General features: G+C 40.7%; 1 protein-coding gene across 3 annotated transcripts in view; it reads right to left on the bottom strand.

Annotated features, from left to right (window-relative positions):
* PCYT1A (phosphate cytidylyltransferase 1A, choline) overlaps positions 1-26834 on the bottom strand; it is a 56769-nt gene that overhangs the window by 4069 nt on the left and 25866 nt on the right. For all 3 annotated transcript variants that reach the window (XM_070406467.1, XM_070406466.1, XM_070406468.1), the window contains 6 exons: positions 12075-12174; positions 5789-5905; positions 4982-5133; positions 2910-2988; positions 2327-2469; positions 766-954 (listed from right to left, as the gene is read on the bottom strand). In XM_070406467.1, coding sequence (XP_070262568.1) covers positions 766-954; positions 2327-2469; positions 2910-2988; positions 4982-5133; positions 5789-5905; positions 12075-12174 — 780 coding nt within the window. The remainder of the gene's footprint in view (positions 1-765; positions 955-2326; positions 2470-2909; positions 2989-4981; positions 5134-5788; positions 5906-12074; positions 12175-26834) is intronic.

Below are 26834 nucleotides of genomic sequence, written 5' to 3' on the forward strand. Positions count from 1 at the left end.
TCTGCAATGTCAAAGGTCACTATATTTCTAAGTAATTTTCTCTCTAAAGTGGCCTATGTTATACAGCTTATCTAAAGTTTGTATCTAGTCACCTGATCCTGACTTCTATGTCAAAGGAATTCTTAAAAGCCTACTTGGCTTGTAGTCCAGGCTCCAGGCACAAACAAAGGAATTAACACAGACAAAAGGTATCTTCCTGAGTATTAGAGTTCTCTGAAAAGGAAATTCCATATTTTCCCTGAATAATCTATTTTGGTATCCAAATACTCTCACAACCAGATCCTTCCTGACATCTAACCGAGGGCTCACTTGCTGAATAGCTACACATACGCCCTTTATTTGCCTCGAAGAAACCTAGCTATTCCTCAAGGACAGAATCCCCACCTCACCCAGCGAGCCTGAGGCAGCTGTTTATTAGTGGAGGCAGCTTTTTTTTTAATTGTTCTTTGTTCTTTCCTTTCCTTCTATCTAAAACTATAGTGTTGAAGTGGGCAAGGCTACTTACTTATCTTGTCACCAGATTTGGATGTTGATAGACAGCTGGCAAAATTATTTAGGAGAATATGTAACCTCTTTCTGTAAAGATTTGAAAGAACTTTTGGGGAATAGTTGAAATATAGTTCTGCCCAAGAAGAGGAACAGATCAGATAACTTCTGAATGTGGATGTCCCTTTCTGCTCAAGGATTCTATAATTTTTTCTACCGCATGAGAATTCCCTACATATTCCTAAAATTCCCTAAATTATCCAGCTGGAAAAAACATACCAGTGCTCCTTCTGGACCAAACATTTCCAGGAAATTTCCAATGAATTCTCGGGATTTCTCCTCCCATTTCTGAATGAGGTCAATGCTTTTTTCCTCTACTTTCTGAACAAATTCTTTTGACTTTTCTTCCACATCTTTCACTTTCTTCTTTACTTTGTCAACCCGTTCCTGCAAATGGTATTTCTTCTCCTAGGTAAAGAAAGAACTGTTTTAAGAAATAATACCCACTCTGACCTTTCATACCAAAGGGAGGAAAGAAACATGGTTCATTACTCTATTGACATTCTTTTCAGTCTTTAGAATTCCACTTTGCTTAATCTACTCCACACTTCTCTAGCATAACAAGTAAGATATGCTCTGGATGGTCATCTTATACAAAAATGCGATAATTCTAACTCATGGGAATCCAAAATAAACTAAATATATAGGGTAGGCCCAGTAACATGTATGCAACCAAATGAAATAACATTTTAAAAGATAAAACATAGACTTAGAACATAAACATGCCCAACATAACCCAAACCACATTCTAGACAGAGATGTAAAGGGAACCAGATCACTGTAGAATATTGCCAAGAATAAGCCACTATAATAGTTTGAAAGTGGAAGTAGTAGATCTTTACTTAGTTCATTTTGTATTGGATTTTTCTCCTCTACCACTGGCTTATTCTATGATTTTAAAAGAGTTGTTTTTAATTTTTAGAGGTCTGCTTGCTCATTCACAAAATAAAGATGATACTCTTTGGTCCTACCAACTTCCCTAAGGAAGGGAAAAGGGGAGGAGGAGTCTTTAGTCAAATGAAAAATATTCTCATAATTTCCCAATCATAGAGGAGTAAGGAAATATGTTTAAATTTTTAAACACCTGAAAAAAGAGAAAAGGTTCTGTAGTAGGCGGTTAACAACAGCTAGGGTTTATCTGTATAGATAAATATTCAGATGAAACCATTTCACCTAGTCATAATTCACAGAATGAGGAACAGGTAAGGAAGCTTGGTAAGCTACTAATGTAGAAGATATAGTTAGCAGCTTTCTTTTTAAATAAACTTTAATAGAGGTATAATTTATATACACAAAATGTATAGCAGTTTGTTGTTAAAGGATAATACTATGCTAAGGTAAACTTTGCTTCTATAAATCAAATTTTAAAACTTAGGTCTATATGTCCTGAGAAATGGCATGCAAAATGTGTGTCGCTACCCACACAGGGAGAGGATCCATAGCTTTTACCAGATTTTCAAAAGGACATCAAATAAATAAAAAAGCTAAGAACCACTATTAATGTATTTGATATACATGTTGGACTTTAAAGTTGCAAATTCTCATTTATTGAATTGGCTGTGTGTCTTTATATCAATGTATTAATACTAGACCATAAAGGCAGAAAATGCCTCTGTTTTTGTATTTGTAAAGAGCTCAGCATAGTGTTATCTGCAAGAATTCGATGAGCTTTTGGAGGAAATAACTATAGCAAACTGAAAAGTAAGTTCAGCTCAGATGAAGTAGGAGGCAATGTGTGTCTTATAGGGCCAGGGAACTCTGGGATGAGGTTGGAACTCACGTTGATAAAGCTGACATTGAGCTCCTTTGCCGTGTAGCCCCTCTGTAGGTTCCGTCTGGCATACACATCATAGTCCCGGACAATTCGGGTGATGATGTCTGATGTAGAGATACCTTCTGTCCTCTGTGTTGGAGCAAACATGCCTAACCCCAAAACACATACAAACACTGTGACATTCTGGTTAGCTCAGGCAGCAGGACTAGATGGAAACTGGGAGCAACATTCCTTTCCTTTCCTATTACTAAGGGAAGTCTGGTGATACTGACATACAGAAGGAGGAATGAATCAAAGGAAAGGAGTTAAGGAAAGGAAGGGCTATATGGCCCTAATATTAAGAAAAAGATGGGGCTGGAGAAATTCCTGAAATTAAGAGAGATATCAATAGTAGATGTTTAGTCTGAGAACTGATGGGTCTCAGTGCTATGCTCGCCTTATCCTCTTATCCAAAGTGTGGCCTGAAAGTGGATGTTGAATTTCTCAGTGTATAAACTTTTCTCTGTGGAGTAGTCATGTGGCTGAATCTCTGTCACTGCCCCTGAGACTGTACACATCACAGAGAGAATATGCACATCAGCTTACTCACCTGCTTCCTTAATGTGCTTATAAACATCATCACTTCCTGCGGAAGAATAAGGGATGTCATCATGGGCCACAAAATCAATCTGAAAATAAGGAAACATCATTTATAACCCAGGATACCTGCCATGCAGAAAGAACCAGTACAAACTCTCAGGCTCAGAAAAAGGACAAAAAGGAGAGGCTAGGCCTCAAATGGACATTTTCTCTTTTTATTTTTTTTTTTATTTTTAGAGAGAAAGGGAAAGAGAGAGAGAGAGAAACACCAATCAGCTGTCTCCTGCACACCCCCTACTGGGGATTGAGCCTGCAACCCGGGCATGTGCCCTGACTGGGAACTGAACTGGCAATCTCTCGGTGCATGGGCTAAAGCTCAATCACTGAGTCACACTGGCCAGGGCTGGACATTTTCTCTTTCTCATTGTTTTGCTCATTAATTCCATGTTTCATTCATAAGCCACTCAACCTAATTATTTATGGATCATAAATATGAAGTCAGCAAGTTTCTCTTTTCAGCTCTTTCTCCTGGTGTACTAGAGGTGCTACCTTCACACTGTATACCAGTCACCATGCTTGGAAATTGGGCTGGGTGTGCTAGTGTATGGCAGCGAGGAAAGAAGAAAGGACATCTCATCCTCTTGGGTCTATAAGAATTCATCAAATAAAGTTTCTGGAAGTCTGAGAAAGAGGTGATTTGTAAACTGGTTTCTCTCTCAGACCAGGAGAGGAGTGGGAATATAAAAATAGCAACCAAGAACCCTTTTATTAGAATAGACACTTCTATGCTCCTGAGAAATGGAAAATCCAAAGCCATAAAAGATCTTTAGGTCTCAGGATCTACCATTTTACTAGTGTCAATACCTCTTGCAATAGTGAAGAGACCACTGGCACTGGATCAATAATCTTTCTGAAAAATGTGCTAAACCTCACTTACTTACTCCTTCCTGAATAGGCCATAGACCCTTTGCTAATACCACCACACCCAACTCCCAGAAGCCACTGTGGTGTGAAATGTGTTCATCAGGACTGTGTCAGGGATTCTCAGCTAACATCTCAATTACCCATAAATACACTGCTAACAAGAAGAAAAGCAAAATGGAAGTTCCTCTAACCTCTTCTGCCTGGGCCTGCTTGGCTGTGTTACTGAGAATAATCTTACCTTTGGCACCACTAAGTGTTGATGTAGAAAAGCTAGAGAACTGTAAAAGGTGTGTCCTAATCCTAAAGGATTTTAACAAATACCCCTTAGCTTCAGGCCTATCCTTCAAAAGTATTGCTTTTGAAGCACTTTGGCTGCCTCTGTTCCTTTCTGTTTCATTGAACAATTCACCTTCCACATTCCATACACCCCTGTAGAAAACTGACCATATGCTGCGGGTTTCTCAGGCTTGAGCGCCTCCAACCTGACCTGACAAATCCTCTTGTCTTTTGTAACTATCTTTTACAGGTAACCTGTTGCTTTAATGTGGGATAATTAGAAGGAGGTAAGGGGCTTTATAATACTGACTTGCTGAGCAAAAGAGAGAAATCTCTCTGATTGCTGATTGCACACAACTTCTAGCCCAAAATCAAAGCCCTGAAACTAAATTTTAGTCAACACGAGAGTAGTCTGTGTCTATCTGTCTTATTTCCTGGAATGTGAGGAAAGCGTAGCTGGGGCTATGTCTATTCTAAAGAGGCTGGTATGCTGTGAGCATGGACAACTACAGTGTGTGGTGGTGGGTGGGGATCACCTACCTGAAGCAGTCAATTTCTACAGTGTGACCTGCTACAGTGTGATCTGGACCAGATTGTTTAGTCTTCCTGGCCTTGTTCTCATGTAATAATTACCCAACAGGATTGTTATGGGGAGAAAATGATATATAATGTATCTAAAAGTGCTTATAAACCATCAAACCCCACATAAATGTCAGGGATGACTATTATTAGTAGTAATATCATTGTCATCTCCTCATTGTGAAATTTACATAGAAGGTAGAAGTAAAATAAGGCTAGGGGAAAACTAGTCCAAGTACCAGCAGCCCCAAGAGTTGAAGAAATTCCAGAACGGGGAAAGGGGGCAGGTGCTCAGTTTCTCACCCGGTGCTCTGCCAGGAACTCCGGTGTCAGGGTCCAGGGGGCGTTCCTCACCACCTCATCCACGTAGCGGCAGTGCTGCACTGCATCGTAGCGCTCACTTTCGTTCATCACTGTGAAGCCTTTGAAGTTGTGCGTTAGCTCATCACTGCAAACTGAGTTCACCACATCAGAGAGTTGTAAGTCAAAGCCCCCTTTGCTTTATCGCTGCACAGTCACCAACCTCTCCCATTCCCAGGAGCTGTAACCATTTTCCCCACCTGGAGACAAATCTTCTGCAGGGTAGCTCAGTCTGGGTGACTGCTTTCCCTAATCCAAGATACACCTTCAAGAGCAACGCTCACTAAATAGTATGTTCACACTTTGGAGAAGAGAGGCTCCAACAGGCTTTGAAATAAACCTGCATGTATTTCTGCATCAGTTAAGTTTTATAAGATGTTTTCCTATTATATTTTTATAAGACTGGACTGGACCATATGAAATTTGTTAAGCTGAATTTTGTCATTCAGTCGATTCAAAATGATAAACTGAAATCCAGAGTGAATGTCATTCTCAAAAAGGCAACAGGGGTCTCCTGTGACTACAGAAATTCAGCTAAAAACAGTGAGATAAACACTGGACATCTCAGGTCACTGAGCTTGGGACTTCTCTCTCCAGGTTCGTATACGTCATGTTTTAGAGAGGCTGTACTAGATCCTTCATTTAAAAACCAAAACAAGACCCTATATACTCAGGTTATAAAGGTAGAAGAAAAGGACTACTATAATTGTTTTTCTGGGCAGCACCTAAAGTCATCAGATGTTTTCTTACCTCCCACAATGAGGTATGTATTAGGGAAAAGGTTCTTTGCTTGCATCAGAGCCCGGGCATGACCAGAATGAAATAAGTCAAATATTCCATCTGCATAAACTCTCACAGGTCGCTCACCTAAATCCAAAAGAAAATTTATCACAAAAATACATTGATTCAATATCTCATTCGACAAATGGAAATGGCACTGTGTGACTACTCCATCCCAGCAGACACCTCTCCTAAGGTGTTGTGAGGAGTAACATCACAGACGTCGTTGGCAACAAGCACCTTTTGACGTCATGTCCATGAACTCTGTTAGTGTGGTTATACCAAAGTGCTTAGGCAATTGGATTTCATGATTATCTTTTCTTATTTTTAGATGTGAAAAGGAAGAGTTATACAACAGGTAAGTCCAAAACTTCAAAATCCTTACCTTCAGTTCAGGTTTAAACTTCAGTTACACATGAACAAAATAACAATATAATCTGGCTGCTTGCTCTCTCATTTTCAAGCTGCCTTGAATACTAATGACTAATGCTTTGCTTTGAAAATAAGCCTCCCTACTATTACCCAGAGATAAGGAGTGATCCAGAAAGGTGAGATTAAGAAAGATAGAAGGTAAGTACCAGATATCAATTTATTGCTCCTCAGTCCCAGATTCACCCTCAATACCTGCTCTGGGATAACAGATGGAATTCCTTCAAGCATTTCTCCTTGACAGTGAGCATGCTGTTACACTTTCTCAGTAGAGGGTGATATACCAAGTATTTGAAAATCAAATATATAAATATTCTTCTCTCCATTAGTGAGAATAATAAAGAACTGATTGTCAATTTTTTGTGTGTGGTAGTGGACTATGAAAGAAAAACCACAAGACTAATTCCAAATCCAAATAAACACATAGAGAGTAAATTGACATAATGGTTCATCATGCTTCAAATGACAACTCTGACGAGTCCCAGTACTATATTCCTACTATGTGAATAGAGGAAAAACTACTTCACGGTAGCAGAATATAACAGTAGGGAGTGTCTATATATCACTCTGGGAAAGAAGGGCCAGAGTCTCATCAGATATACTGAAGGTGGGGATCAGACACCTGTCTCTCCTGCCTTGTGACTCAAGACCCTGAATCAGGGGGAGGAAACTGGTTCTCAGGAAGCTTATGGACTTTTCTTTCCAGATAGGTTTATCCATAAACAAGTAGCTTTTAAACTGAGAAATTATATATTGCTGATAGAAATATAAATTAATACAACTTAAGATGGGCAATTAGGCAATATATATCAAAAGTCAAATGACAAATGCTAATACCGTTTGGCACAGCTATTCCAATTCTAGGAATTTATCTCACAGATATATATGTAAAAGTGTATATCATTCATTGCAGCATTGTTTGTAATAGCAAAAAGTTTAGAAAAAAAAACACTGTTTTGCCCTAGCTGGTTTGGCTCAATGGATAAAGCTTTGGCCTGTGGACTGAAGGGTCCCAGGTTCGATTCCATCCAAGGGCACACGCCTGGGTTGTGGGCTCAACCCCCAGTAGGGTGTGTGCAGGAGGCAGCCGATCAGTGATTCTCTCTCGTTTTTGATGTTCTATCTCTCTCTCCCTTCCTTTCTGACATCAATAAAAATATACTTAAAAACAAGACAAAAAACTATCATAAAAAAAAGAAACAACCTAAGTTTCAATGAAAGGCTGAATATACCATGCCACATTAAAAGGGTAGGAGGATTTATAGATTATTTGTTTATATATCCACAAAAATTGGTAAAATTGGTTGCCCATAAAAGGAATACTGGGTGGCTGTGAGACAGTGGTGAAAGGAAGACATTTCACTCTATATTAACTTTTTGTACTTTATGAATGTTAAGCATGGCAATGTATTGATTTTATAATATAAGAGACAAAATTTTTAAATAAAACAAATACACCAATACAATGAAAAACTGAGAAATAATACGATGAACTAAAAAGTCAGAAAGGTTATAGTTCAAGCTTGCCAACCAGTCTCTTTCCTCTGTACTCTTAACCTCTTTAAGCCTGTTTCCTCATCTATAAAAAACAAAACAAACCAAACAAAAAACAAAACAAAACCTGAGTGGTATAATCTCACATCTACATCCTAGAAATCATGACCATGAAGTAACTAACAGACTTCCATCTTTCCTAAACAAGTCCAGAGTGACTATGATCTCACTTTACTTGATCTTTAAAGACAAAGGATAGAATATAAAAATTAAGAATATTTTGTTGTTTTTCTGCCACTAGCATTCATCAAGGGCAAAGTGAGATTTCCTGACAGTGGAAATAGCATAGAATGCTGTTGGTGCAATGGCTATTTGACAGTAGCTAATCACCCCATATTAGGCCACGTCACCACTGAATCCTTTTTGTCAGACCAATGCCAGATGTGCTTCTTGCCCTCTTTAGTGTTTTCCCAACCTCCCAACTTCTCTATTCCCTATGACTTAACCCCAAGTCTTTGGTGAAACCAGGCTGGTATATTAACCAAATAACCAGAAGGGGCCACTACTGAACTAGAAAATCTGAGGACAAAGCACAAGTTATCCATTCTTTCACCAACTGGCTATTGGCCAGGATAACCAGACCCTCCCTCTGATTTTTACATCTGTTGTCTCAGCATATTATTAAGCACAAAACCTTTAATTCTCAAAATGGTCCTGATTTGGATGACAAATTAACAGTCCTTGCACTACTGCTAGCTAACAAACAAGATGTTCTCCTTTAGGCCCAAAAGACCTGGGTTTCAATTTATTGTTTCTTTTGATATATTCTCTCAAATACCTATCACCAAATCTATTTTGTCCCCAACAGATTTCCATTGTCCTTCAGACTCTGCTTTTTCTTCCTTTCTCCCAGAGAACATATCACTGATTTTTCTTTCTTTCTTTTTTTTCAAAAGAGATTATCTTATTCCTCAAGTCATATTTGTTTTTTCTCTGGGTAGTGAGTTTTCTCCTAGATCAAACTTCCCTCTTGTACTCCCTTAACCTCCCAAGTGAAAACCTGGGGGCAGAGAGAGGAATGCCCCCTTGTGCTAATTACTTGTTTAAAATTCACCAACTATGGCATGTTGTATGCAGATTCATTGCTGGCTCATCTGCTGGCCAGCACTGGCATGAATTCAACCAGTTATTCGGCTACTTAACATAAAACAGAACAGACAGGAGATACAGGAGAAACACTGGAGACAGAATTAGGCTAGCAAACTTTATAGGCTAGTTTGTGACTATATGTACCACCTAAAATACAACCAGTTGGCCAATGGTCTTCTATTGTTAATAACTAATGTCTATGAAGAGTCACACCACTCTAGGGTGAAAAGAACACAAAGATGGAAAAACTTAGGTTTTAGCTTAAATTTTATCACTAATTATTTGTTTTACTGTAGAGGAGCTTTTACTTCTAAGTTTCTATGGACCTTAATTTCTTGTTGTAGATAGTATAATAAAGAGACTATAAAGTATATTATCTCAAAAATGAACTACTTGTAAAATTATATTATTCTAAATTTTAAAAAATTAGACTTATTAGTTAGTACCTATTAACTATAGGCTTCCAAACTTCTGAAAAGCACATCTACACACACATACATGTTATGTATCTCAAGTGGGTAACATAACTAATGTGGTCAGATGTGAGTGAGGTACTGAATTCTGAAAGTGTGTCATTCGAGTGCATGAAAGTGCTTGCCCTCGGTAGACTCTACTATCACATCTGAATGTGACCTTTGTACTATTTGGTGGCATTTTGAAATTTGACCTGCCAGCATTATACCTTGTTACAAATAGCCACATGTTTTTTCGTGTTGTCATTTTACCTGCTCCATTAGCCTTTATTCCTCAAACAAGGGGAACCAAACCCATAACATCACATCATGAATCAGAAGGGTTGTAATCAACATGTATAAACACTTTCGCAAAAGGAAAGCATTCTTTGAAATTTTGAGGATCCAAAACTATACTCCATAAAGCCAAGACATAGTCAAGGGGTATTGGGATCCCTGGCCTGAGACTGTACTGCATTCATTTCTATTTGCATTTCACTATTCCTCAGTTACAACAGGGAGCAAATATACTAACACAATTAAGAAGTAACCATAGCCCAGCCGGCGTGGCTCAGTGGTTGAGCATTGACCTATGAACCAAGAGGTCATGGTTTGATTCCTGGCCAGGGCACATGCCCAGATTGTGGGCTTGATCCCCAGTGTGGAGCATGCAGGAAGCAGCCGATCAATGATTCTCTCACATCACTGATGTTTCTATCTCTCTCTCTCTCTTCCTTCCTCTCTGAAATCAATAAATATATATATATATATATATATATATATATATATATATATATATATATATATATATAAAGAAGTAACCACAAATATACTATATAATAAAAACCTAATATGCAAATTATTTGACCAGGAGGTCAACCGCTCACTATGATGTGCACTGACCACCAGGGGCAGCGCGGAACATGGTGGGAGTTGGCAACGCGGTGGTGGCAGCGGGTGGCAGAGGAGGCGATGCCGGCCCTGATGGGCCCTGACGAGAGTGGGCCCATGGCAGGATGGTGGAGGAGGTGAGCGGGCGGGCAGCACCAGGCCAAAGCAGGTGCAAGCGGGGGTCCAATTGCCCTGCAAATGGCGACCAGTGGCAGCAGCAGGGGGGGAGGGGTCGGGGGGAAGGGTGGTTCCTCTGCCCAGCTCTCAGGCGCTGAGGGAGCTGGGTGGGGGTCCCGGCCCCAACCAATCAACCCACAGATGGTCACCAGCAGTCGGCAGGCCCTGATAGGATCAGGGCCGGCCCCAGGCTGGGATGGGGACCTGGGGGTGGGTGGCAGCGACCAACCTCCCGTGGAGCCTGGGCAGGGGGCTGCAACCTCTCACTGGCTACCTGGGGGCCTGGGTGATGGGGACGAAGGTGTGGTGAGAATGCAGGGTGTCCACTGAGCTCGCTCTCATTCCCCCTGCTACCCTCCCCCGGGACGCCAGGGCTCCTGCACCAGGAAGCCCCTGCACTCAGGTGCTAGGCACCCATGAGGAGCCCGCCCCGCACCCTCACAGCCTCTTCTGGGTGAGCCGGGCCACAGCCACCGGGACCACAGGGGCCGGTCAGGATCCCTGTGGGTTTGCGCAGGAGCCAGTTTGCAAGGAGAGAGCGAGCTGCTCCCCCACCCCGACCCCCGGCTTTCTTGCGGCGCCACTGGGCAGCCCAGCGGCCCACGCTGCACCCCAGTCCGCGGCATCTGGCCATGCTCACTGCATCTCTGCGTGGGGACTTGGGCGCTGTGACTCAGGCAGAGGGTGGCGCACAGGGGCCTGAAGACCCCAGTGCTGCCCAGGGCCCAGAGTTCAGCTAGGACCTGCCCTTCCATGCCAGATGCTCGCGCTTCGATCACAGGCCAGGCCTAGGGACTGCACCCGTGCACAAATTTCGTGCACTGGGCCTCTGGTCTTCCATAAAGATTTGTGGCTATAACTGCTTCTTACTCCCTAGTGCTTGCCTGAGTTTGAGTCAAGACCTATGTTTACAGAGTAGACAAAATATTTACTATAGTAATTGAAAAAAAAAAGAAGGATTGAATAAAAGGAGAATTGAATTTATAAAGAAGTAATGACAGCTGCCTATAAGACTGTATTCACAACATATGATCATGGAAGTTTCTATTTTTGATGATCCCTAAAACCAACTGAGTATCTATAATACATATATTATGTAAACTAAGCATACAAATAAAGAGTATGAGCTTTGAAAATAATAAAGTGAGTCTTTAAAACACTGGAAAATGATAATATCAAGAAAGATAAAATTAAGTGATGAATATCTTTGAACTTGAGATATTTTTGTCTTCTATCATCAATAGCATAATAGCTAGGGTACTTACTGATAGAAAGGAAGATTTGGGGAACAATTTGAAGGTTATTAAAAATGTGATAGCCTGACATATTATTTGGACCTTTGTAAAAATCGATAAGGTTAAAGTCCAGCTCTGCTATATCTCATAACTATGACAACAGCCCAAGAAGCAAATATGTACTACTATATCTCAAAGCTGTGATAACATCCTGGGAAACAAGTGCCTAACATAATTTTAAAAAATGAAATTTTATGGAGTAGTTATCCTCCCACAAGAACAGCAAGGGAGCTAGAAGGAACTCATCCCCCTTGTCCCAACTAGTCCTTATAGGTAAACTGAGGGAAGAATATAGAAAGTGGGCATAAATTTGATAAATACAATTGAATGCTAAAAACAAACAAAAAAAATAATAGGGCATTTACTTACAAGGTGTTCCTCTGCTGGCTTCTTCCATAGTTACCCTGACATAGGGCTTATTAAAGTCTACTTCAATTTCATCAGAAAAAGGAGCTGGCTGCCGTAAGCCCTTAAGAAGAGGAAAGTGAAGGGGGAAAAAACAGTTAAATTCAATGGAACAAACTGAAATACTCAAAAAATGGCAGCTTTAAAGAACAATTAGTTACTGAATATACTGTGACTAAAATTCCTCCTAAAACTTTATAACATAAAAAAGAAAAGAAAAAGGCATTCCAAAATGACAAGTGAAAGTTGCAACCTTTCACCTAATGGACAAGTCACAGTGTGAAAGATAAATGTTTTGCTAATGATTTCAGGGTAAAGACTGAACAAGACTGCTGGGAACAGTCCCAACTAACTGGGCCCAGAATGACGGCTGCTCTGCTGCATGGCAGAACAGCCAACCCGGATCTATGTGACTAAGTTGCCAAGGTTCATAAGCGCATTTTCAAATCACTTCACCTAGTAGACTGGGAAGGCAAACAGCTCCTGTGTGCTTTACTAAGCACAATTATCATTGTGTAATGCTTTGCACTGTAAATATGTTCTAATGCTCATGTGAAGCAAGTAGTATAATAGCTGGTATCCTCAAAAAATGAGGTTCAGAGAAGTTATATGAATTGTAGGCAATTACAGTAAAACCTTGATATAATGGACTAATTCAGGTCAGGAGGTGGCCAAAAGTCTCTTACTAGTAGTGAGTAGGTTTTCTGAATGCATATGTTAAAAAATTGATAAATTAATTTACCTGCTTTTATTTATGTAGACACATTTGTGTAACTAAAATTAAATATGTATGAAAAGTTTAATTTCACAGGAAAGTATTCTATATGTATTAAAATCATTTTAGGAGAAACCAAGATGGCGGCATAGGTAAACACCGGAAATTGCTGCCTCGAACAACCACTTAAAAAATACAACTAAAAGACGGAACGGACATCATCCAGAACCACAGGAAGGCTGGCTGAGTGGAAATTCTACATCTAGAAGGAAAGAGAAAAGCATACTGAGACTCAGAGGAGGTGCGGTGCGGAAGTAAAATACAAAGGTGCAGAGGTGCATGCGGAGAGGGCTGGCGGCTAAGGACACGATTGTCTTTTTTAATCCGGAGGGAGTCTCAAGCTCTGAGCTCCAGTTCCGAGTGAGTCTCTGGGGACCCAGACTCATATGGGAGAAACGGGACTGTCTGGCATCGGTCGGAACTCGAGGGCAGCAATTGCTGGGGCCTCTGAGGGCAGGACTGAGAGCAGCCATACTGCTCACTCCACCCGCCCTGTTGATCCCCTGGAGCCCCGCCCCACCCAAGCCATGCACGGAGGCTTTTGCACATGAAAGGCCCGGCCCTTTGTAATCTGAAAATTACTTAACAAACTGCAGCTGCCCCAAGGCCCCAGGGGAACTTGCATTGCTTTACAGCTGGATTCTGCTGGGTAGCCTGAGGCAGAGGCTAGATTAGCACCTCCTTAGATCCAAGAGCCAGTGTACCCAGTGGTCAGAGTGGGACCATACAGATTACAACTACTCAGATCCATAAGGGACATACTCAGGGGGCAGACTCAGTGAGCACCAAAGCCCCACTGAAGCAAGTCTTGGCCCAGAAGGGTGTCTTCAGCACAGAAGTTCTCCCACCGTAGACACAGCTGATTCACACAGCCAACTGGCCTGGAGGTCAATTCCTCCCAGTGACACCTACAACAATCAAGGCTTAACTACAACAAGACTGTGCACAAAGCCCACAAGGGGGTGCACCAAGAGTGTCTACCTCAGGTAATTGGGGAGGCTGAGCCACTGGGCCCTAGAGGACACTTAGCACAGAAAGCCACTCTATCGACACAGAGAAGCATAAAAAAATGCCAAGACAAAGAAATAGGACACAAATGATAGAAATGGAGGAAAGCAAACTACTGGATATAGAGTTCAAAACCACACTTTTAAGGTTTTTCAAGAATTTTCTAGAAACCGCCGATAAACTTAATGAGACCCTCAAGAAATCCAGTGAGACCCTCAATATTGTGATAAAGGACCAACTAGAAATTAAGCATACACTGACCGAAATAAAGAATATTATATAGACTCCCAACAGCAGACCAGAGGATCGCAAGAATCAAGTCAACGATTTGAAATACGAAGAAGCAAAAAACACCCAACCAGAAAAGCAAAATGAAAAAAGAATCCAAAAATACGAAGATAGTGTAAGGAGCCTCTGGGACAGCTTCAAGCGTACCAACATCCGAATTATAGGGGTGCCAGAAGAAGAGAGAGAGCAAGATATTGAAAACCTGTTTGAAGAAATAATGACAGAAAACTTCCCCTACCTGGTGAAAGAAATAGACTTACAAGTCCAGGAAGCGCAGAGAACCCCGAACAAAAGGAATCCAAAGAGGACCACACCAAGACACATCATAATTAAAATGCCAAGAGCAAAAGACAAAGAGAGAATCTTAAAAGCAGCAAGAGAAAGACAGTCAGTTACCTACAAGGGAGTACCCATACGACTGTCAGCTGATTTCTCAACAGGAACTTTGCAGGCCAGAAGGGAGTGGCAAGAAATATTCAAAGTGATGAATACCAAGAACCTACAACCAAGATTACTTTATCCAGCAAAGCTATCATTCAGAATTGAAGGTCAGATAAAGAGCTTCACAGATAAGGAAAAGCTAAAGGAGTTCATCACCACCAAACCAGTATTATATGAAATGCTGAAAGGTATCTTTTAAGAAGAAGAAGAAAAAGGTAAAGATACAAATTATGAACAACAAATACACATCCATCAATAAGTGAATCTAAAAATCAAGTGAATAAATAATCTGATGATCAGAATAAACTGGTGATTATAATAGAATCAGGGGCATAGAAAGGGAGTGGACTGACTATTCTTGGTGGGGAAAGCGGTGTGGGGGATGCGGGAAGAGACTGGACAAAAATCGTGCACCTATGAATGAAGACAGTGGTGGGGGGGTGAGGGCAGAGGGTGGGAGGGGAATCGGGTGGAGGGGAGCTATGGGGGGGGAAAAGGAGGAACAACTGCAATAATCTGAACAATAAAGATTTAATTTTCAAAAAATAAAATAAAATAAAATCATTTTAAATTTATTCTGAATAGTTTTAGTAAATTCACCAGTCACCAGAGGTAAACAAATGCACACGGCTGGGACGTGGCTTAGTGCATATCAGAACATCAACCCACTGGTGTTAAAACTGCTCGAGAAAGAGCATATGTTGAAGCAAAGACAGAGTCTTCAATAAATGGTGTTAGGAAAATTGGACAGGTACATGCAAAAAAAATGAAACTAGCCCACCAACTTACACTATATACAAGAATAAACTCAAAATGGATAAAAGACTTAATGTTAGACATGAAACCATAAAAGTCCTAGGAGAAACCATAGGCACCAAAATCTCAGACAGCTCTTATAGCAATATGTTTACTGATACAACTCCTAGAACAATGGAAACTAAGGAGAAAATAAACAAACGGAACTACATTAAAATAAAAAGCTTCTGCACTGCAAAAGAAACGATCAACAGATTAACAAAAGAGCCCATTACATGGGAGGACATATTTGCCAATGATACATCTGATAAAGGGTTAATCTCCAAAATGTATAGGGAACTCATACAACTTAACAAAAAGAAGATAAATAATCCAATTGAAAAATGGCAAAGGACCTAAATAGACACCTCTCCAAAGTGAGCATACAGAAAGCCAAGAGACATATAAAAAAACTAGAGGCCCAATGCACAAAATTCGTGCAAAAGTAGGTCTTCACGCCCCCTGCTGCCTCGGCCCTGGCTGCCTCGTGGCCCCCCACCCACTGGTTGTTCCGAAAGGTCATTCGGAAGGCTGTTCTACCGTCCAGTCTAATTAGCATATTAGCTCTTTATTATATAGGATGCTCAAAGTCACTAATCATAGAGAGATGCAGATCAAAATGACAATAAGATATCAGCTCACACCTGTCAGAATAGCCATCATTAACAAATCAACAAACAACAAGTGTTGGTGAGGTTGTGGAGAAAAGGGAACTCTAGTACACTGCTGGTGGGAATGTAGACTGGTGCAGCCACTGTGGAGAACAGTATGGAATTTCCTCAAAAAATTAAACATGGAACTTCCATTTGACCCAGTGATCTCACTTTTAGAAATATATCCTAAGAAACCTGAAACACTCATCAGAAAGACTATATGCACCCCTATGTTCATAGCAGCGCAATTTACAATAACTAAGATTGGGAAACAGCTTAAGTGCCCACCAGCAGATGAGTGAATAAAAAAACTTTGGTACATTTATACAATGGAATACTATGCAGCAATAAAAAAGAAAAAACTCTTACCATTTGCAACAGCATGGATGGATCTGAGCAAAATAAGCCAGTCAGAGAAAGATAAGTATCACATGATCTCACTCATCTGTGGAATCTAATGAACCAAATAAACTGATGATCAAAAACAGACCCAGAGCCTGGTTGGCGTGACTCAGTGGTTGAGCTTTGACCTATGAAGTGGCTCAGTGGTTGAGCATTGACCTTTGAACCAGGAGCTCAGGGTTTGATCCTCGGTCAGGGCACATGCCCAGGTTGCGGGCTCAATCCCTGGTGTGGGGTATGCAGGAGGCAGCCAATTGATGATTCTCTCTCATCATTGATGTTTCTATCTCTCTCTCCCTCTCCCTTCCTCTCTAAAGTCAATAAAAATATATTTTAAAAAAATCGACCCAGAGACATAGAAGCATGAACAGACTATTGAAACTCAGAGGGAAGACAGGGAAGGGTGGGTGGGAAGAGATCAACCAATGAACTTACATGCATATATGCATAACTAGTGAACACAGACAATGGGATGGTTAGGGCCTGGGGGTGGGGGGAGAAAGGAGCAGGCTGGAAGAGGTTAATGGGGGGAAAAGGAGGACCTTTTGTAATATTTTCAACAATAAAGATTAAAAAAAACACACACACACAAATTGCTGCAGAAAGTCACGCCACAAAACAACAGAACCAACTTCCACACATGATGCAGTGTGATCACATGCTAATCATTCCCAGAACTTTGTAAGCAAATCTAGGTTAGAAGCAACTTTCTTTTTTTGTTGTTGTTAATCCTCACCCTAGGACAGGGGTGGGCAACCTTTTTGTGAGTGCGTGACAAAACCAGCAAAATCTCTGACTCAAAATTCTTCTGCATGCCAACCCTAATTTTTTGAGAACATGTTACGCTTACTTGCTATCTCTTCACGTTATGTGAAGAACCTTGAAGAAATAATAAAATTCACTCGAGTGACAAAAGTACAGTATATGATGATGAAAAATACATGTATTTTTAATGTATACATGTACACTGATAGTCCGACAGAAAACTTTATGACTCCATTTGATATTATCAGTGGGACTTTTGCTGCTGCATCACTGATGACAGAGATTTTACATCAGGTTTATATTTCGTGAACCTTCAGAGATATGCACGAGCTACTACTTTCATCCGTCAGGCTACTCCTATTACGAGACTTAACAAAATTCATCACTGAGAACAAAGATTCACTAGCGTATGTGGATGAAAACATGGAGAGTAATGCTGTTGCAAAGTTTTTTAAACAGAAAAAATTTTCTGGAATGGCATTCCAAGTCCTCAATAGTTCATTTTCGACACTATTGAAATTGCTCTTCCCCTCTCTCGTCAATCCATGTCTATGGTCTTTAAGATAACTTGTTATGTAAAATTATTTATTTATCTAAGATGCACCCACACTGAATTTATCTGAAAAATAAAAAAGTTGATATTAAGAAAAAAATTGTAAATGGAAGATTATAAGAGAGGGTTTCGCGTGCCAGCAAAAGTTACTGGCGTGCCATGGCCAGGGGTTGCCCACCCCTGCCCTAGGATATTTTTTCCCCATTGATTTAAAAATATATATATATTTTATTGATTTTTTACAGAGAGGAAGGGAGAGGGATAGAGAGTTAGAAACATCAATAAGAGAGAAACATCCATCAGCCGCCTCTTGCACACCTCCTACTGGGGATGTGCCCACAACCAAGGTACATGCCCTTGACCGGAATCGAACCTGGGACCTTTCAGTCTGTAGGCCGATGCTCTATCCACTGAGCCAAACTGGTCAGGGCTCCCCATTGATTTTTATAGAGTGGAAGGGAGGGAGAGAGGAAAGAGACATTGATATGAGAGGCAATGGATTGTTTGCCTCCCGCACTCGCCTCCCTCCCCTCCTCCCTCCCCCCTACCCTAACCAGAACAAACCTGCAATCCAAGTACTTGGGAATCAAACCAGAGGCCCTTCAGTGCACGGGCTACACTCTAACACTGAGCCACACTGGCCAGGGAAAAGCATTTTAAAATTAGTAGGGTGTTAATTTTAACATAAGACATATGGACCGGGAATTTCGTTCATTAAATCTGAAGTCCATTAAATCGGGGTCCACAAGATCAGGGGTTTACTGTACTCAGAGGCAAACTGAAATAAGAAGGCAAGTATGCTCTTTCCCCTATAAAGGAAAGCCTTACTCAAGAGTTTTTGTTAACTTTATTTCTATCTTATTCTATTTGATGCTATTGTGGATGCAACTGTTTTCTTAATTTTATTTTTGGATTATACCTTGCTAGCATATAGAAATGAAATTAATTTATGTGTATGTGTCTGTGTGTGTAATTTCAGTTGATTCTTGTATATTGATCTTATGTCCTATGACTTTGCTAAACTCAATGATTAATTCTAGCAGTTTGTGTGTTTGGTAGATATTCCTTAGGATTTCCTATATATGAGATGATGTCGTCTGTGAATAAAGACAGCTTTACTTATTCCTTTCCAATCTGGATGCCTTTAATTTCCTTTTATTATCCCTTCTTGCACTAGTAGAAACATTTAGTAGAGGGTTGAACAGAAGTGGGAAGGACAAATATCCTTGCCTTTTTCCCAGTCTGAGGTAATCTTTCTCCATTAAGTATTATGTTACCTGCAAGTTTTTTGAAGATGTCCTTTATCAGGTTGAGAAATCTCCCTTCTTTTTGTAGTTTGTTGAGAGCTTTTATAATAAACAGGTGTTGGATTTTGTTACATGCTCTTTCTGCAATATTGAGCCAAAATATTTTGGTTATTTTATTAATTATGGTATTATTTTATTAATTATGGTATATTAAATTAATTGATTTTAATATGTCAAACCAATCTTGCATACTTGAGTGAAATCCCTCTTGGTCATGTTATGTAAATCATTTTATATGTTCCTAAATTCAATCTGTTACTATGTTAAGGATTTTTATGTCTAAGTTTGTGAGGGATTCTGAACTATAATTTTCTTTTTTTGTGCTGTTTTTACCTGGCTTTGATATCTGGCCTCATAAAATAGGTTAGTATGTGTTCTCTTCTCTATTTCCTGAAAGTGTTAGTATAGGATTGGTATTTTTTCTTCCTTAAATGTTTGATAGCATTCACCAATGAAGCCATCTGATCCTGGACTTGTCTTTGCAGGAAGACTCTTAAAGACTAATTCAAACTTTTTTATTTGGGATAGGTCTATTCACATTTTCCATTTCATTTTGGGATATAATGATGTTCCCTTAGAATTTGAAATTCTAAACAGATCACATTCTGATTGAAATAAATCCAGAGACTGGGAAGACACTGTTTTGACACAGATAAGGATAGATTTTTTTTAATTAAGTTTTTTAAAAAAATATTTTATTGATTTTTTACAGAGAGGAAGGGAGAGGGATAGAGAGTTAGAAACATCGATGACAGAGAAGCATCGATCAGCTGCCTCCTGCACATCTCCCACTGGGGATGTGCCTGCAACCAAGGTACATGCCCTTGACCGGAATCGAACCTGGGACCTTTCAGTCCGCAGGCCGACGCTCTATCCACTGAGCCAAACCGGTTAGGGCTTAAATTAAGTTTTAAAATTAAAAAATAATCTTTTTTAAATCACTTATATGTTTACTTTAAAATATACTAACACTATAAAATAAGCAAAAACACACCCGGCCAGTGTGGTTTGATTCAATTCCCAGTCAGGGCACATGCCCGGGTTTCAGGCCCGATCCCCCATGGGGGGCATGGAGGAGACAGCCGACCAATGATTCTTGCTCTTCATTTTTGTTTCTATATCTCTCTCCCTCTCCCTTCCTTTCTTAAATCAATAAAGATATATATTTTAAAAATAAGCAAAAACATTCATTTTTAGATGTGTTATCCTTTTTAGAACATTTTTTAGAAGAGGTAAGAATAGATCAAAAACCCAAATGTGCCAATTTTCTGAAATTATTAGTGATTTCTCTACAGATTAGAGGAAACAATTTATCCAGAAGTTAGCACTCAAAGAGTTGCTTAACGGTAATTTGTGTTTCTAAAAGTATATGCTATTCACAAAATAATACATATTCTACGATTTCACCTATATTAAGATCAAAAACAGGCAAAGCTAATCTATGGTTAATAGAAGCCAGAGGAAGGAAGGAAGGAAGGGAGGGAGGGAAGGGAAGGAAGGGGTAAAGTAAAAAAGAAAGAAATAAAAAATAGAAGCCAGAGAACAAAGAGAAAATTTCGGGGGAAAAAATACTAACTAGCAGAGAGTGTGAGAAAGTCTCTGGGAGTACTGTTGATTACATATGTAAACATTTATTAGTACTGAGCTGTACTCTTAAGGTTTGTGCACTATTCTATACATAAGTTAGACCTCAGGAAACAGATGATATTTGGCCATAAAAAGGAATGCAGCCCTAACCGATTTGGCTCAGTGGATAGAGTGTCGGCCTCCAAACTGAAGGGTCCTAGGTTCGATTCCATTCAAGGGCATGTACCTTGGTTGCGGGCTCATCCAGTGAGGGGTGTGCAGGAGGCAGCTGATTAATGTTTCTCTCTCATCGATGATTCTAACTCTCTATCGCCCTCCCTTCCTCTCTGTAAAAAATCAATAAAATATTTTTTTTAAAAGAAAGAAATGGTGGTGGGTTTTTTTTTTTTTAAAAAAGGAATGCAGAACTGATACATGCTGCAACATGGAAAACATTATGCTAAGAGAAAGAAGCCAGCCATAATAGACCACTTATTATATGATTCCATTTATATGTAATGTCCAGAATAGGAAAATTTATAGACAGAAAGTAGGTTAGTGTTTATGTTGGGCTGGGAGGGTTGGGAAGAAACGGGGAGTGACTGCTAATGGATACAAGTTTCTCTCTGGGGTGATGAAAATATTTGAAAACGGGTGAGATGATGGTTGCACACCTCTGAATATTCTAAAAACCACTGAATTGCACACTTTAAATGAATACAGACAGTCCTCAGGTTATGTTGGACTCAATGTACATTATTTCATGGTTACGTCACCATCTCCCATTTATTTATTAAAAAAAAGTTCCGTCATTTTGACGTATGTACATATGTGCTTTATGTTTTTTATTATTTATTTACCACAAGTAAAGGTCGGGAATTGTTATCTTTCTTTTAATTTTTTTTACTGTTTCACTTCATTACTGCTGTGTATGTGCTTCATGTGAGTGACATAGGTGCTTATGTAGGTGGGTTCCGACTTACGGTGAAAATCGAGTTACACTGCGCCATAAGAATGGATCTCCAACCTAACCCGAGGACCTACTGTATTGAATTATAACGGTATATGAATTATATATCAACTAGAGGCCCAATGCACAATGCACCGGTGGGGTTCCTTGTCCTGGCCTATGCCCTCTTGCAATCCGGACCCCTGGGGGATGTCAGAGAGCCAGTTTCAGCCCAATCCCTGTAGGCTAGGTCAAGGGACCCCACCGGTGCACCTCTAGTATGCATATAAGATCTTCCCGCCCTCCGCCCTCCCCCCGCCCTTCTGAGATTCATCAGTCTGTTCCATGTTTCCATGCCTGTGGTTTCCACTCTGCGTTGAGCGTCAGCCCCCTGGTGGTCAGTGCACATCATAGCTACTAGACGGTTGGCCCCTCAGACGGTTGGCCAGTTGCTTAGGCTTTTATATATATAAAGTTGTTTATATATTTTTACATGTAAAATGTAAATATATATGAAACAAATAGAAAAAGTTACTTCTACTAACAATAGTAGTAGGCTCAGGGGAGCGGGCCTAAGACGGCAGTCGGACATCCCCCGAGGGTTCCCGAACTGCGAGAGGGCACAGGCCAGGCTGAGGGACCCCTGTTAGTGCACGAATTTCGTGTACCAGGCCTCTAGTAGGGATAATTATCATCATCCTAAATGACCTTCTGATGCAATATTGTTTCCATAAAGACTTTTTCCAGATTTTGTTCACATACATTAACTCATTATTCCTCAAAATTCCAATGAAAAACAAGATATTCTGGTGTCCTTACTAGTAGGGGAATGTAGATCACTCAAATAAAGTAAGATTAGAATTTAATATTGGCTTTCTAATACTCTTTCTACTTTTAAAGATTCTTTCTCTTTATATTTAAATATTTTTTTATTTTTTCAATTACTGTTGATATACAATATTATATTAGTTTCAGGTGTATAATCCAGTGATTAAACATTTACATAATTTACAAAGTGATCACTTCAGTAAAACTAGTACCCATTTGATGCCATTACAATATTATTGACTATATTCCCTATGTTGTACTTTACATGCCCATGACTATTCCGTTTAACTACCAATTTGTGCTTCTTAATCCCTTTCCATCTGTCAACCATCAAAATATTCCCTATCTATGAGTCTGTTCCTATTGTTTGTTCATTTTGTTTTTTTAGATTCTACATACAAGTGAAAACATATGGCATTTGTCTTTTTCTGTCTGACTTACTTCACTCATCACAGTATCCTCTAGGTCAGTGGTTGGCAAACTCATTAGTCAACAGAGGCAAATATCAACAGTACAACAATTGAAATTTCTATTGAGAGCCAAATTTTTTAAACTTAAACTATATAGGTAGGTACATTGTTATTAACTTAATTAGGGTACTCCTAAGCTGGCCTTTGCTAAAAACATCCTCAATCTGCCGAAACCGGTTTGGCTCAGTGGATAGAGCGTCGGCCTGCGGACTGAAAGGTCCCAGGTTCGATTCCGGTCAAGGGCATGTACCTGGGTTGCAGGCACATCCCCAGTGGGAGATGTGCAGGAGGCAGCTGATCGATGTCTCTCTCATCGATGTTTCTAACTCTCTATCTCTCTTCCTTCCTCTCTATAAAAATCAATAAAATATATTTTGGAAAAAAAAAAACAAAAAACAAAACAAACAACAAAAAAAAAACATCCTTAATCTGAGGAGTCGACCTCAGCGAACGTACCCCCACTTCTTCTAACACCATTTCTTCAAAATAGACTCTCCCAGGCCAAAAACCAACTTCTGCGCATGGGCCATGAAGTTTCAATCGCACTGTACTTGTGCGCTCGCACGTGGTATTTTGTGGAAGAGCCACGCTCAAGGGGCCAAAGAGCCACATGTGGCTCATGAGCCACGGTTTGCCGATCACTGCTCTGGGTCCATCCATGTTGTTTCAAGTGGCAAGATTTCATTCTTTTTTATGGCTGAGTAATATTCCATTGTATATATGTAGCACTTCTTCTTTATCCATTCACCTATTTATGGATACAAATTGCTTTCAAGCCTGGCCAGCGTGGCTCAACGGTTGAGCATCAACCTATGAACCAAGAGGTCACAGTTCGATTCCCAGTCAGGGCACATGCCTGGGTTGTGGGCTTGATCCCTAGTGTGGGCCAGCCAATCAAGGATTCTCATCATTGATGTTTCTATTTCTCTCTCCCTCTCCGTTCCTCTCTGAAATCAATAATAAAAATAAAATAAACAAATTCCTTCCATATCTTGGCTATTATAAATAATGCTGCAATGAACATATAAATGCATATGTCTTTTCAATGTAATGTTTTGGGTTTCTTTGGATAAATACCCAGAAGTGAAATAGATGGGTCCGTCTTTGTCTCTTGTTATAGCCTTTGTTTTAAAGTCTATCTTGTCTGGTATAAGTATTGCTACCCCATCTTTTTTTTTTTTCTTCCTTTCCATTTTCCTAAATACTGGTTTCCATCCCTTTACTTTCAGTCTGTGTGTCTTTCGATCTGAAGTGAGTCTTTTGTAGATAGCACATGTAAGGGTCTCGTTTCCTTCTCCATTTACCCACCCTATCTCATTTAATTGGAGCCTTTAATTCATGTGCATTTAAAGTAATTTTTAGATCCAAGATAGTGGCAGAGTAGGTGGAAGTTATACTCCCTTCTTCCCAGGTCCAGACTAGAATTACAACTAAGTTATAGAACAACCAACCTAAATAACCAACTGAAGACTAGCTGAATAGAAGTCTTATAACCAATGATTTACAGAAGCCATATCAAGACTGGAATGAAGGGCAGAGACATGAAAAGGGCTGGCCCTGCAAACATACTGGTATATCTCAGCTACAAAGGTTGAGACCCTTAAAGAACATGGGTCTCAACTCTATGCAGGGCTCCTTCCAACCCAAAGCACCAGAGCTGAGAAGAGGAGCCCACATAATATCTAGCTGTGAAAATAAGCAAGGATTCTGTATGCCAGGGAAAGACAGGAGTCTTCTAGAAACCCAGGTGTCCTGCTAAAGGGCAAGAACACAATATCTCATTCACTTACAGCCACTCACTCTGGGCTCCTGCAGAGAGAGGGCAGATCAGAGCAGACTGGAGTCATTCGAGGACAGACTGGGTTGTGTGGCTCTGGGAAGAAAGCTGAAGGGACAACTGCCTTGGTCCCTTGCATTGGGTGCCTTTCCCACACCACCCACAACCACCACCTTTCCTGGGTCGAGCATTCCCCTCCATACAGGATCAACCTAGAGCAGCGGTTCTCAACCTGTGGGTCGCAACCTCTTTGGGGGTCAAACGACCTTTTCACAGGGGTCACCTAAGACCATTGGAAAACACATATATAATTACATATTGTTTTTGTGATTAATCACTATGCTTTAATTATGTTCAATTTGTAACAATGAAAATACATCCAGCATATCAGATATTTACATTACAATTCATAACAGTAGCAAAATTACAGTTATGAAGTAGCAACGAAAATAATTTTATGGTTGGGGGTCACCACAACATGAGGAACTGTATTAAAGGGGTGCGGCATTAGGAAGGTTGAGAACCACTGGCCTAGCAGTGGTCGGCAAACTGCGGCTTGCGAGCCACATGTGGCTCTTTGGCCCCTTGAGTGTGGCTCTTCCACAAAATACCGACTTCTGCGCATGGGCCATGAAATTTCAATCGCAACGTACATGCGCGCCCGCACGTGGTATTTTGTGCAAGAGCCATACTCAAGGGGCCAAAGAGCCGTGTGTGGCTCTCGAGCCGCAGTTTGCTGACCACTGGCCTAGAGGAATGTAGTAACTCCACCCTCCCAACTCCCTGTCACCTTGCCCTGCCAAGCTCTGGCCTTGCAGAGGAGTCAGACGGCTGTGGCCAGCTTGGGCCCTTGGTGCACACTCCCTTAGAAGTCTCTTGAGGAGGGAGACACTACGGTAGGAGCCATGTTTCCCTCCCACGCCAAACCCATACTACCTTTCCTGTGCAGAACCCTCCCTTCACACAGCCAAATCTTGGTCCATTTGGGTCTGATGAACTCTGCTAGCCTCACCCTGATGACTCCCTAAGACCCCACACCACCACAAAGGTCTGTGGGCACCCAGTAAGTGGCAGCTAGACTTCATGTACCCTAAGACTTTTGTTGAATGGCCTCAATCTCAGTCCTGGTGCCAATTTTGAATCTGTATAAATCTGGTAAATACCATTTTCCTCTACCTGGTGACTCACTGAGAACCAACCTCATTCAACTCGCAAACCATCAAAGACTACTTCAGTGACTGAGCTTAACAGGAAGCCACAAGTGGAAGCAGATCTCGGGGTGCCTTGGGTCTTTTTCTGATGTGGCCCCAGACTCAGTGCTGCTAGAAGCCAGGCTTGGTACGCATCTGGGCTGTCCCACTCACACCCAGGCCCAGCAGAGGCAGCCACTGTGGATCACTTTGTAGCTCCAAACAGATGACCCAGGGCTGGCCACAGGCAGCACCTGACATTGACCTGTATCAGAGTCCTTCCCAAGAGACCCTAGGACCAACACACCTGGTGACAGGACTCACCACATCACAGCATGACCCAATTAGTTCCACAAGCAACACACCCAAAGGAAGATATTGGCAGGCACCAGAACCTGCTAGGTGGAATTCCAGTTCATGGGGTTGGCCTACACAGAGCAACTCATACACTGCGATCAGGGTCAATCCTCATAGCCAGCAAGACCAAGGGTCCACCCCACCCATGGATGGGCCAACAGCAATTACAACAGGAGGGTTTACGTAACACACACAATGAACATTCTTAGAACATCTAGCTCAGGTAATCATGGAGATTGCACCATTGAGACCCACAAGACACCTAATACATAAGGCCACCATACCAAAAGTGGGAGGCATACAATGATATCACCGATAAGGGTTTAATCTCCAACATTTACAGGGAACTCATGACACTTAACAATAGGAGGATAAACAATCCAATAAAAAAGTGGGCAACGGACCTAGACACTTTTTGAAAGAGGACATACAGAAGGCCGAAAGACATATGAAAACATGCTCAAAGTCACTAATTATACGAGAGATGCAAATCAAAACGACAATGCGGTATCATCTCACACCTGTCAGAATGGCTATCATCAACAAATCAACAAACAACAAGTGTTGGAGAGGATGTGAAGAAAAAGGAACCCTTCTGCA

Source organism: Myotis yumanensis, unplaced genomic scaffold (genome assembly GCF_028538775.1).
Source record: "Myotis yumanensis isolate MYYU_CA2020_CCGP unplaced genomic scaffold, mMyoYum1.0.hap1 SCAF_2, whole genome shotgun sequence".
Classification (NCBI taxonomy): domain Eukaryota; kingdom Metazoa; phylum Chordata; class Mammalia; order Chiroptera; family Vespertilionidae; genus Myotis; species Myotis yumanensis.